The 12,935-nt window shown below is 45.6% G+C and overlaps 1 protein-coding gene across 1 annotated transcript in view; it reads left to right on the top strand.

Moving 5' to 3' along the window:
- The window catches only part of Kcnk1 (potassium two pore domain channel subfamily K member 1), a 39,296-nt gene that overhangs the window by 2,715 nt on the left and 23,646 nt on the right, over positions 1-12,935 (top strand). The window contains exon 2 of the mRNA XM_010622010.2: positions 7-316. Within this exon, the coding sequence (XP_010620312.1) occupies positions 7-316 (310 nt within the window). The remainder of the gene's footprint in view (positions 1-6; positions 317-12,935) is intronic.

The raw sequence follows: 12,935 nt of genomic DNA, 5'->3' as shown, positions 1-12,935 counted from the left end.
GTGGAGCGGCACCGCTCGGCCTGGTGCTTCGGCCTGCTGGTGCTCGGCTACCTGCTCTACCTGGTCTTCGGCGCCGTGGTCTTCTCCTCCGTGGAGCTGCCCTACGAGGACCTGCTGCGCCAGGAGCTGCGCAAGCTGAAGCGGCGCTTCCTGGAGGAGCACGAGTGCCTGTCCGAGCCGCAGCTGGAGCAGTTCCTGGGCCGGGTGCTGGAGGCCAGCAACTACGGCGTGTCGGTGCTCAGCAACGCCTCGGGCAACTGGAACTGGGACTTCACCTCGGCGCTCTTCTTCGCCAGCACCGTGCTGTCCACCACAGGTACCGCGGCCCCCCCACTCCCGTCCCAGCCCCCGCCCGCCGCGGCGCCCACCCCTCCCCCCGCCCCTCCGGGGAGCCGGAAGCCGGCGGGTGACCACGGGGCGCGACTTGGGTGTCACCGCCCGCAGCCCTTGGGAAGCGGGCTCGAGTGGCCGCGTAGACTTCGCCTGCTGGTTCTTTTTTCCGGACACCGTAAGCCAGGCCGCCCAGGGAATCTAGCATTCTGGCCGGCCGCGGGTTGATGGAACTGCCCAGGGCGCCAGGTGCGCTCCCTTTCCTCCTGACCCCAGCCTAGAGGGCGAAGCCGCAGAATCCAGTAATGACCCTTTCATGGTCACCTTCCGGACTGTGTCTTCGGGGCTGCATAGTTATTTCAGTTCCTTTTTTCACCTTCGAGGCGGTTTGGGGGCACTCATTGACATCAACCAGCAGAATAAACGGATTCCTTTTCACATTTGGTGGTGGGGGTGGGGTTGGGGCAGCATCCAAATGCCTACTCTCGGTCAGAATGGGGCACCTTGATCCAGCGGTTGCTGTATTTCAACTTTAGGTATGCACGGCTAGCGGTCTATTCCGGAGAGTCACCTCCCCAGGACGCTCCGAAACAGAGCGGCTTCCGGAGGTGCAAAGAAACCAGATCCAAGCCCCGGTGCCCCAGCACCGCGGTGGATTAACTCAAAGAAGGCCGAATTTCCCCAGCCGTGTCTAATTTAGGTGCACAGGCTTAGGTAGAGGTATTAACAGGTGTTTAGACACTGGACAGAATCTCAAAGGATGTTCAACACAGTCCATTCCTTTTATCCAGGATACCCCAGTCTTTGAAACAATCCATTCTGCCTTGCACAAGGTCACACACTTCCTAGTTACCAGTGAAGTCTGGAAATCTGGGCCATGTGACTTCCCTGCCAGGAACACTTTGTAACCGTCTCCCTCACCAAACATAGGTGAATCAACCTCACCTGTGTGCCTCCTTTCTTCTTCCCCACACCCTCTGCACCTCCCAGACTTTGTTTGCTCATAATCTGGAGCTATGTGGAGTTGATTGCTCTGGCAATTATTCCATAATGAGTAATAACAGATCACATAGAAGGTTGGGGTGAATTGCTAAACTAATGTAAGTTTATCCTGAAACAGTAGAATTCTGGCTTGTGCTTTGATATTTAAAAGACTGTGTTAAATGTAGGCCTAAACAAGACAAACCTGTTGTCGCACTTTCCAGAGAATGTCTGCTCCTCTGGTATCACTACTCTAGTTTTTATTTCAGCAGGTGCTGCCTCCATTGTCTTCCTCTGGCTCTGTTCTTCAGATCAGCCAGCAGTCATCTTGCTTTTCTCTTCGGAGTATGTTTGTGTTAAACCGAGAATCATTCACTCTTCACAGAAGTATTTCCGCTGGGCTACAGCTGGGTTACAGGGTTGGGTGAGCATTTAGGGGAATGATGATCGTGCTCACTAGTGGGACTTAGAAGTTAAATCAGGAATGAGAACAGCCTTACAAAGAAAAGAACATGTTTGCTTTTTCGGGGGGGGGGTCCTCTAAATATCACATGTACTTAATTAAATGTCAAGTTAGTGTATCCAAGATTTGAGCTTCCCCCATTAGGGGGAAATTGCATTTCCTTTTAAAAAGGGGGAAGGGAATAGACATTTTATTATTGGTATGCAGATTGCATTGTAGTTCCTAAGAAAGTCTGGATTCATGCAAAACAAGGGTTCATTTAGGAAATCAGTGCAAGGGGCACTTAGGGATAAGCCTAATGAAAAGGTGCTTCTTGGTTTGTAAAACTAGCAGATCAATGAACTCCTGTTATGAATAAAACCGTTCTGAGTCAAAGGCACTCCTCTGTTGGTTTTGCACTGAGCCATTATTGGGTGTATTTGACATCCCTCCTGGCTTCAAAACTGATCTGTGGCAGAAGTGCAGACAGTGTTTAGATTCAAGCTGGAATAGTTCATTCTTAGGAAAATATTTTCTGGATGAATATTGGACAGCTGTAATTGTAGTGGCTCCTCTTTCAGGTAGATATTAGTCATGTGTCCTTTTTAACTTTCCTAGCCATGTTGTTGGTTGCAGTCACTGAGTTAATTGGCAGCCAGTTAATCTGTGCAGTCACTCTGGCTCGTCTGGAACACTAATGATGGGCATCACAAAGATGCTGTTCTTGACAGTTGTTGCTATAATATAGGTTTGTGAGTGCATTGGTGTAGGAATCTTCTTACCCTAAAAAGCCCAAGCTTCTGTTCCTGGAAGGAACTGTGTAGTCTTCATGGTCTTTTTGGAAGAAGCCTTAGGTTGGCCCAATGCAAGAACGTTCTCTTCGTTTTCTATTTACCAAAGACTCTACATTTTTTCTAACAAACAGTTGGGTATCTCTTTACTTCCATTTTTAGAAGATAGTAGCGTTTTCTGTTTTTCTTTTTTTGCTTCTCCCATATCGAGGCTTATGACGGAGACATCAGTAATAAAAGACAGGTTGACAGGAGAAAAGCTGACACATTTATTTAAGATGTTTTATGTGACACAGGAGCCTTCAGCAATGGATAAGGACATTCCCTTCCTCTGGGGGTAAGGTGGGTTCCTTGAAAGGTCAGAAAATATTGTATGGCCTGTTTCAGGGAAAAGCAGTGAGGGAGGAGGGGATAAGAAAGGCTTTTCTGTTTCTGTTTTCTTAAATGTCATGGTGCCATATTTTGGGGTAGCCTATCTGAGCTCTACTGCCCTTAATCAAGAAAGACATAGGGTCCCTCTCATGAGAATCATGTGAGAATGGAGAAGAGAGTTGACACATGTGCTTTTCAGAGGGAAAGGGGGTACAGCAGTAAAAGAAGAACACAGTAGTTCACCTGTAAGTTTCACACTGTGGCTTTTCCCCAACCAAGGCCTTCACACTGAGCCCCATCCTCAGTCCCCCACCACCTTTGGTACCGGGAATCAAACTCAGGACCTTCCACTTATGAGGCAGGTGCAGAGCCAACCATTGAATGAACTCCCCAGCCCTTTTTTATGTTTTATTTTGAGACAGTATCTTGCTAAGTTGCCAAATGGCTCAGGCTAGGCTTGAATTTGTAATCCTCCTGCCTCAGTCTCCCAGAGTGCTAGGATTACAGGTGTGCACTAAAATGATAGCTACAAGCATGTATCCTGCGTGCTTTTTTTGTTTTGTTTTTCTCTTTTTGGTACTAGGGATTGAACTTGGGACCTGGAAAGCAGCTGATGAGGTGCAGCCACTGCCATGTTTGCCTCACAGGCAGAAATAGATCCAGGCTGGGTGGCTTCTCTGCTCGTCTGATCTGTCAGATGAGATCGGGTGCATTCAGGGCGGTATGGTTGTAGACCTCTCTGCTTAAGTCACAGAGCTAGAGATGACATGGCCTTGATCTGACCCCAGTGCACCTGATCTAAGAGCCTGAGCTTTATGGAGCACCTGAGTGTAGAAGGTTGTGATAACCTGAATTGTAGCTCTTAAAAGTCCTCATTGAAATCCTACTCTTGGTACGTCAGGCTGTGACTCTTCAGAGAAGCAGACTTTAAAGAGATTCTTTTGGAAGGCCGAGGCAAAAGGATTGCAAATTTAAGTCCCATCTGGGCAACTTAGACAGAATGTGTCTCAAAGGGCTGGAGATGCAGCTCAGTGTGAAGGCCCTGGCTCCAATCCCCAGGATCATCCCAAACCTCACACAAAAGTGGCTTTCAGGTTAGAGAGAGGCCTCAGAAGAAACTACACTGTGAACACCTTGATCTTAGACCTCCAGCCTCTAGAACTGTGAGGAAACAAATTTCTGTTGTTTTAAGTTACCTGGTTTGTGGTATTTAGTTATGGCAGGCCTAGCAAAGGAAGCAAGGGATACCCAGTAACGTGTGGGGGGGTTGGGAAAAGAAGGCAGACAGTGGAGCACAAGAAACAGAAATTTTTAGGCCAGGGATTTAGCTCAGTGGTTCCGCTGCCTGAGGGCAAGAACCTGACTTCGATCCCTGGTACCAAAAAAAAAAGAAGAAAAAAAGAAACAGAAATTTTTAGTATTATGGTTGCAGCAAACTGTCTTATACAGTGTATCTGAGTAGGACAGAACCCAATAATTGTTGATATCCTTGAGGCATTAAGAACAATACTTTGGAGGCCCCAGGGATTTAGCTCAGTGGTGCTGCCACCTGCTGCGCAAGCGCAAGGACCCGAGTTCAAACTCCGGGACCAAAAAAAAAAAAAAAAAAAAAAAAGAAAAATACTTTGAAATGGCAGAGAAATTGATTATAGAAGCATTTGCACCCAGTCATAGGTAAGGAGAACAGAGATTTAGTGTTTGCATGTGTGAGGTTCCCCCCCAACCACCACCTTTACAAACACTTGCTGTTCTCTCTTGCTGTTTTATAATACCAGAATATTGTTGTTATTATTGATGGCAATATTGGAAACAGACTGTCTTTTTTTTATGGTATAACTGTAACTGTACTTGAGGACAGAATCTTCCCTTGTGCCATGAACCTAATGAGAACTCTGAGGGGCAAATCATCCGATGTCTCTGCTTTTCTTTTCTTTTCTTTTTTTTGGTGGGGGGGTGTATGGATGATCAAACTCGGGTCCTTGTGCCTGTGGTGGTGGAACCACTTCTGCTGTTCTGATGTGTGTGGGTGAACCATAGAAAGTCTAAGCTTGGGCATTTCCAAAGGGCCTGACTTACTGCAAGACTGGGCAGGGACAGATGCGCCATCTACACTGAGGGCTGTCTTTACCACACACTATGCTGGATTTTATTCTCCAGTTAGAGTGAATGGTGCCAGTTAGAGCCAAATCTGTGAAGTACCAACATGCTGAACTTCTCCCTGAGCTGTGCTATACTCACACTGCCTATTCTGAAATAAAGAGGTAAAGGTCGCCTCTTCGTTAGGAAACTTGCAGCTTTTGAGGTGTTTTCTTGGCTCTCATGAAGCTTCCCTCTCTTGGACCCAGTCTGGCGCACCCTCCCCTTCCTTTCCCTTCCCTTCTGTTCCCCTCCCCTTCCTTCCTTCCTTCCTTCCTTCCTTCCTTCCTTCCTTCCTTCCTTCCTTCCTTCCTTGCCTGGGATTGAACTCAGGACCTTGCACTTGCGAGGAAGACAATAGAACCACTGAGCTAATTCCCCGGCCACTTTAGTTCTTTCTTTCTTTGTTCTGGGTAGACCCTTGGTCTTTGCATGGTCCTCAGAGTTGGTGGCCTCTGTCAGCAGCACTTTCAAGACTGTGGCCCTGACCTGAGGTTAGAAGGAAGGCAGGTGAAGAGGCCATCCTGAGGTGTGGAGCTTGTGTTCCAGAGAGGACTCTCTGATTTGCTTCCTGATCCTGAGTCAGACCAACAAAATTGTCTTTTATTTTCTAGTGATGTTCATAATTCATTTTTTAATTTGCAAAATTAGCTGAGTTGTCATATGGATGAGAGTAATTGACTTATGTTAGACATCAGCAGTGATTTTTAATTTGTTGCTGTCTGCTCATTCCCTTTCTGCATTAGCTGGCTGTTCCAAGGGAGGTTGACTTGCTTGTGCAAAAAAGCCTGCCCTTGAAGGCTCTGTAGTCCTTAGTGTCAGGAAGGGCTTTCACTGCAAGGTTCCCAGGGCCAGGTACTGAAGGTTAATGACATGGTGGTGTGTAGATTCAGAGGAGAGAAAAACAAAACACAGTGATGGTTTCTGAGGGTCCCAATGCACAGTGCGATAAGGATTGGAGGCTCCAACTGTTTCAGTGCTCTGTTAATGCTTCGGTGGGCTCTGGACCCAAGCTTATCCACTTATTCTAATCAGTGCCACCGGCTGCACTCTACTTACTTTGTGGAAGCCTGTTGAGGTCAATGTAGGGCCTGGTTTCACTGTTTGGTCTGCAGTGTAGTCTGCAGGAGGTTATAAGTACTTGGGGCCGAGTGCCATTTGATGAATATGTTTAATAGAGTTTTAAATATTTCAAGTTTCGTGCTAAGACAGAACAGCTAGACCATAGTGTTATTTCTAATTGCATATGACATAAGACTTGGGAAAACAGATAAAAAAAGAGCGGAAGTATTTGTTTCATATTTTACAAATTTAACTGTAGGATATTTAGAAGTATCTTCAGCACATTTTTGAGGAATAACATTAATAAAGTTAGCATGGAGTGTGGTTTCTATTTTTACAAAGACAGTTAGAAAATATTTTTTTCTGTAGGAGATCCAGACATTCAAAGTGTATCAGCTTCAAATGAAGACATTTACAGTTCTTAAAGATTGTAATAGATGGGAATCATCTTGTGACTTTCAGAAAATTGCCTGTGGACGTTCACCTTTCCCTTGTGCTTTTCAATTTGCTGCTTGATAGTTCGAAACAATCCCCTTCATGTAAATTCAGATCCCTCCCATCCCTGATGACCCGAGTCTCCTCTTTTCTCAGATACAGGATTTTGACTTAGCCTCAGCTTGTGAGCTATAAGAGGGAGCGTGGAATGTTTTGAATTAGAATGAAAAGGCTAGAATGTAACTTGCAACTGCAGTTCTTCAAGTGCTTGAACACTGGTTACCAAGGCACTCAATTATTTAAAGCCTGTGGTTAGGTGGATTGAGTTAATTAAAGAAGCCAGGGAGGCTGTCTCTGTAGCAGGGCAGAGTAGGGGGCTCATGTGGGAATCTGAGCAGGCGGAGGAGTCTCCTCACCACCCACCAGGCCTGACACTCACCAGCCCAGAAGACAGCCTGTTGCGGTTCCAGCAGATGTGCCTTGCTATGGGCTGTGCTGGCGAGGTGGTGCTGTGTGAGTGCGTGATCTGTCACCCACCTCCACAAAGGAACTGATGCTTGGAGAGCAGAGCAGGAAAGATGGGAAGAAAATTTAAAAGAAAAAAATTTTTCAAAACAAAAAAAGAGGAAGAGAAGAAAGCAAATTTCAGGTCAGAAGGAGACCTAATCCCATGTTGGTTCTCCAGCCAGACTCCTGTCGCTTGTAGAAGGGACCTGATAGAGGCTAAGAGGACACATCTGGACTCACCTCACCCACCGAGACTTCCTCCTTCGTTCGCTGTGCCAGGCTGGGTCACCTAGACCAGTGGTGCTAGGGCACATGTCTGTGTCTGCATCTCTTCTGCTGCCTCTGCTGTCCCCAGACAAGGGCAGTAGCCCCTCACACAGAGCTCCTTCCCTGCTGTCATTCAGCCGGAGAAGGGTGGTGTTAAGTAACACTGTCGTGAGTGAGGTCAGTCTGAAAGGGAAGGGGAAGTAGAGAGAAGTAAGACATGGTACTTATGTGTAACCAGCTGCTCGCGATGAATGTAATCATTGTGTAATGCAAAAATATGTATAATAAACAGTCTAGGATGAAGTCATGCAAAGTGAGGTTCATGAGTTTTATTTCTAGGGAAAATATTTCTGCTCGACTGTGCTGAATAAGTGTCGTTAGTCACTTTTCTGTTGCTGGAACAAAATATCTGATGCCCACAACTTAAAGAAGGAGTAGTTTAATTTGACTTATGGTTCAGGACAGTCAGTCCTTGGTTGGCTGGCTCCAAGGCAGGGAAATCATGGTGGAAGAGCGTGGGGGAGGAAAGCTGCTCATCACGTGACATCCGGGAAGCGGGGAGAGAGGGGAGTAGCCAGGGAGGGAGATGCACCCGCCAAAGGCACAGCCCTAGTGACCTACTTCTCCCATCTGGCCCAAGGTAACTGTATCTAGCTAGCAACTCATCAGTGGATCCATTGATGAGTATATCACCGCCATGATCTAATCACCTTCTGAAAGCCCACTTCTGAACTCGTGAGGCTACTGGGGGACATTCTAGACCTAAACCATAATAATGACTTTACATAGACTAAGTAAATACTGCCATAGCCCTTGAGCCAGCACTGAGCTGAAGATCGGGGCCTCTGTTCTCTTCAGGCAGTTCCTTGTAAACTTCTGTCATGGCTTCATCTAGAGCAAGCAGTGGCCAAAGTAGATCGGCTCCAGCCCCTACATTCTGAGAACCCTGCTCTTTAGACTATGTCTACTGTGCCTGTTCTCTTACCCATGTGAAGGGGTGCATGAGACGGAGCCACACAAGGGTGATCAGAAAGCCTAAAGGCAGCTGGAGAGACTCAGAAAAAATGATACTCTCAGAGAGCTGCAGATAAAGGTGAGAAACCTCACAAATGAGTGGGAGGGGGGATCCCTGGCAACACCAGCAGGACCTGCGGGGGTGGTGACATGGGCAGAAGTGACCGAGGAGCCTCGTGGAGATGGTGGATTGAGGTTAATGAAACAGCACGGTGCAGTTGGGTGTTGCGGCCCAAGGGAAGACAGCTGTTAAGGACAGAGATGTCTGCCCAGTACAGACATCCAGAGGGAGATGAGGTTTCTGCAAACAGTGAGAGGTTGGCTTCAGAGCCCGCAGCTGTCACTGGGCTGCAGTGCCAGGCACGGAGGGTGAGGCCAGAAAAGCGTGCATTTAGCACCCACCTGTGGTAGCAGGAGCCGTGACTCCTGGGTAGAACCTTGTCAATCAGGTCTGTGGGAGCTTCTGCTATCACCGGCCTTGCAGGCCTCAGTCATTCTTAGGGATTATGATGGGCTTTGTGCTTCTTTTCAGGAGCCCAGACCACAACTTTTGCTTTTTTCACCCTCCAGATTTTCGTCCTTGCTAGGTTTGTTCACAGTTCATGGCTTAAACCATTGTTTCTTTTAAAGACCTTCACTGGGAAAGCTTGGCTCCATCTTCAGAGATGGGCCGAAGTTGTCCCCGGAGTCTCAAGTATTGGGGCTGCCTGGGGCTGTCTGCTGGGGCCTCCTCTGAGGCCTTTCAAAGATGGGCCAGGCTCTGTGAACTTGGGTGTGAGCCTGTCTGACATTTCCATTTAGTTTGCATTGATGGCAGGTGAGTGAATCTCCAAAAACAGCAGTGAGGTCCTGGGGAAAAGGTGGAAATGAGGTCACAGGCAGTACTGGGTCCTCTGTGATGCTTAGGAGCCCAGTCCCCTAGGAAGCTGGCTTGCCATGTGCCTCCTGACAGGAATGAAATAGAGTATGTAAAAATATAAGTACACATTAGCATTTGTGGAAGACGGTCCATGGCATTATGATCCCAAGTTTGTCCCCAGGGCCTTTCCATGTAGGTTGGTACATCCATATAAACCTGATTAATGTAACATCACTGGGAAATGTTCATAGCCCAATAAAAATGCCTGCTTTTCTTAGGGGCTCAAGAAATAGTTTTGAATCAAAGAATATTGGATTTTATTATACTCCTTGAAGTACCAGTTTTGTAAGATAGAATCTGTAGTCCTGTTCTCTGTTGAAAAGTAAAATTGTGGTACTAGTGTAACTAAAATCTTAACTAATAACCTGAAAAAATAGTTTACGTATATATTGTTCATTAAGCTTACTTAATATTTAGACACAATCAGAGGAGACAAATTTTGGTAGTTTCTGGTGTCTAAAATTTCACATGAGGGCTGGGGATTTAGCTCAGTGGCTCTGCTGCCTGCTTTGCAAGCACAAGGACCCGAGTTCGATCCCCGGTACCAAAAAAATAAATAAATAAATAAAATTTCACATGACCCAGGTTTGTTGGGGCACTCCTTTAATTCAAGCACTTAGAGGCTGAGGCAGGAGGGTGGCCATGAGTTTGAGGACAGCCTGGGTTACATAGTAAGTTCAAGGCCAGCCTGAAGTACACAGTGAGACCCTGCTTCCAAAAAGCCACGAAGTAAACAAATAGAGTAAAATTTGACATTGTTTTTTTTTTTCATTTGGGGCTAGAGATTTTAGAGGTGGTGATGGGGAATAAACATGATTTAAGAAGAAAATGCTGCGCCTTGGTCCTGATTAAGCCAGGAGAACCATTCTAGCCTTTAGTGTAAGGAGCGGGCAGTTAGCATACTGCTGGATCCACAGAAAAGCAATCAATCGGTCTCTCTAGTCATTCATTATTAACTGGGTGCAAGGTATAGCCAAGACAGGTGCTTGGTAAAGATGGTACTAAGACAAGGGAACTAGAGGAAATAAATGCTGCAAGAATGTTTCCATTTGGGTGTGGCTTTTCGGTTCCCATGTATTGCTAACAGGGTTAGCAGGTCAGACCTGCATTATCCCTGCTTGACACATGTGAAATGAGGTGAGAAAAGACGAAAGTTTTATTTAATGTGAAGTAGTTGGAAGCAGCAGTATCAGAGCTGAAACCCGTAAGCTCCAGCAGGATGAGCACTCTTTGAGTCAGCACAACTTGATCGCTGCCCTGGTTAAATCTGGAACATCCGCTAAGATTGGTTCGCTGAAGGCTTGGTTCCCAACATAGTGCTGTTGGGAGGCCATGGGCCTAGTGGGAGGTCTTCAGGTTGCTGGCAGAGTGCCTTGGACAGGATACTGGGCTCCTGCTGGGTCTCTTCCCCTCTTTTGTTTCCCAGCTGTGAGGTGCTTTGCCCCACCATCTCACCATGCTGTGCTGCAACAGAGCCAACTGACCAGGGACTGACACGTCTAAAACTGTGAGCCACAGTAAACCTGTCTTCTCCATAAGTCGATTTCAGGTATTTGTTAGAGTGGCAAGAAGCCAGCTGATACATGGCAGAGTGTGAATAGAAACTGCAAGCTTGAGAACGCTGTCTCTAAGGGTCACTGCACACAGTGACTCAGCTCTAGGAGGTGCTTCCAAGGGGGACATCTGTCTGTCACAGGACTATGTGCTACGCCTCCTCAGAGCCACAGTAAAGAGTGGAAGGAAGCCAGGATCACCTCTTGGGAGCAGGCAGGTGCCTGTTTGAGTTGCTCAGTTTGCCAGTGTGTCCTGCTGAGGGATAAGGACACGAAGCCATCACCTTGTCCAGAAAGAACACTTTGTTAAAGAAATAATTGCTTCTCTCTACAGCTCAGTTCATGTGTTGTAGCCCTGACTGGTACATAAAGCTCCCACTCCTTGGCAAAAGAAAAAAGAATGTTGAAATATAAGTAATTCTCTGCTGCAGTCTACCCATTATTTAGGCCAATTCTTCAAGGTGGAATTCTCCTAATAGCTAATGTAGGAAAGTACCCCTATATATATTTTTTTTCCTTTGCAGGAACTACTTTCAAATTTTGTTAATTGCAACTACCAATTTGTGAATGAAAAAATAGTAATTATTTGTACAGAAATGTCTTATGTATGATTACCTGCTTGGATAGTAGTATCCCTAAGAGCATATTTATCTCAACACGGCTCAGGAAAGAATGATTTTTTATTGTAAAATAAAAGCCATATTTAGTGTACATGTAAATTTTGAGTTCCCAGCTCAGCATGAAATACAGGAATAAGTATCAGACATCATCTTCATCCAAAGGAAATATAGAGGCCATCCCCAAAGCCATCAGATTTTTGTAGCTTGTCATACTCGAATGGTTAAATAAAAACAAAAGGTTAAAGCCAGAAGGATATCACAACTGTTTTTGTTTGATGTTGGGATACTTTACATAGGTCCAGGAATAACATGTTAATGAGTCCATATCAAAACCAATATTTTTGTCTTTTATCAACACAGTGATGAGATTTGCTTTTGCCAAATAAAACTGATTTATCTGTTGTCTCATTTTTGTTTACTCCTTTTTACTTGCACAAAGTACCCTTTGGCACGGCTGTGTCCCAGGTGTTTTTAGTTGTTGAGAAGCATCACAGAACAATATAGACTAAAATTCTTGCCATAGAATCTACATTCTAGAAGGGAGGAATGATCATAATCATTACAAATGAAAAATATGTTTTTTGTAAAATAAGTGTTTAAGGAAAAATAAAGTACTGAAGGGTGGTATAAGTTTTACATTGAGGAAAGTGTAGGTATTTCACATGAGGTAATCTACATGTTCTTCTCCAAGTAGATGACATTTGCATCAAGATGTACAGTTGGTAATAAGCCAGCCATGTGCATGGTTAAGGAAGGACCATCACAGGCAGTGAGGATGGCAGCTGAAGAGGCCCAGGAGGATGTCTTCATGGGAGCCAGCTTCTGTAGCCACTGTAGGTCCCAAAACAAGTGGAATGTTTCAGAAAGTCCCATCCGAGTCTCTAGAATAAAAGAGAGGAAGACATAATTTTCCCCAGCCATCATAAGTTGGTAGCTAGGGTCGACTAGAACAGACAAGTTAACAAGAGAAAAGACAGCAAGTTTACTGAGTGTGCAGTGCATATCTCAGGAGAAATGTCACCCCATGCTGTGGCGTGGAGACTCACCTTAAAAAGCTGTTTAGCAGAAAATACATTTTAGGGAAGTGACAGGACTCCCAGGCTGTGGAGTCCAGAAAGCTGTGGAAAGGTAAATTTAGAGGAAAAGTCTGGAGATCCATATGGTCCCAGGTTTCTGAGCTGAGGAACAAGCATTGTAGTCATTAGGCAAGAAAGTCAGGAGGGAGATAGAAAGATCTGTTTTTTGTTTTTGTTTTTGTTTTTGTTTTTTGTATATTTAATTTTTGAGGTTTTTAGGCAGGGTCTCACTGTGTAATTCAGGCTGGTCTTGAACTTACTATGTAGCTTGGGCTCGCCTCAAACTTTTAGTGATCCTCCTGCCTCAGCCTTCCGAGTGCTGGCATTACAAGTGAGTGCCACCAGGCTTGATTTAGAAAGACCTTTTGCCTCTGTGAGTCTCTAGTTTGCTTTTAGGAAAAAAAAAAAAAAAAAAAAAAAAAAGCTCTTT

The sequence above is a fragment of the Fukomys damarensis genome, unplaced genomic scaffold (assembly GCF_012274545.1).
Source record: "Fukomys damarensis isolate Sample0158 unplaced genomic scaffold, DMR_v1.0_HiC HiC_scaffold_10, whole genome shotgun sequence".
NCBI lineage: Eukaryota > Metazoa > Chordata > Mammalia > Rodentia > Bathyergidae > Fukomys > Fukomys damarensis.
Note: the sequence above shows the minus strand (reverse complement) of the source record. Positions and strands in the feature narration are given on the sequence as shown.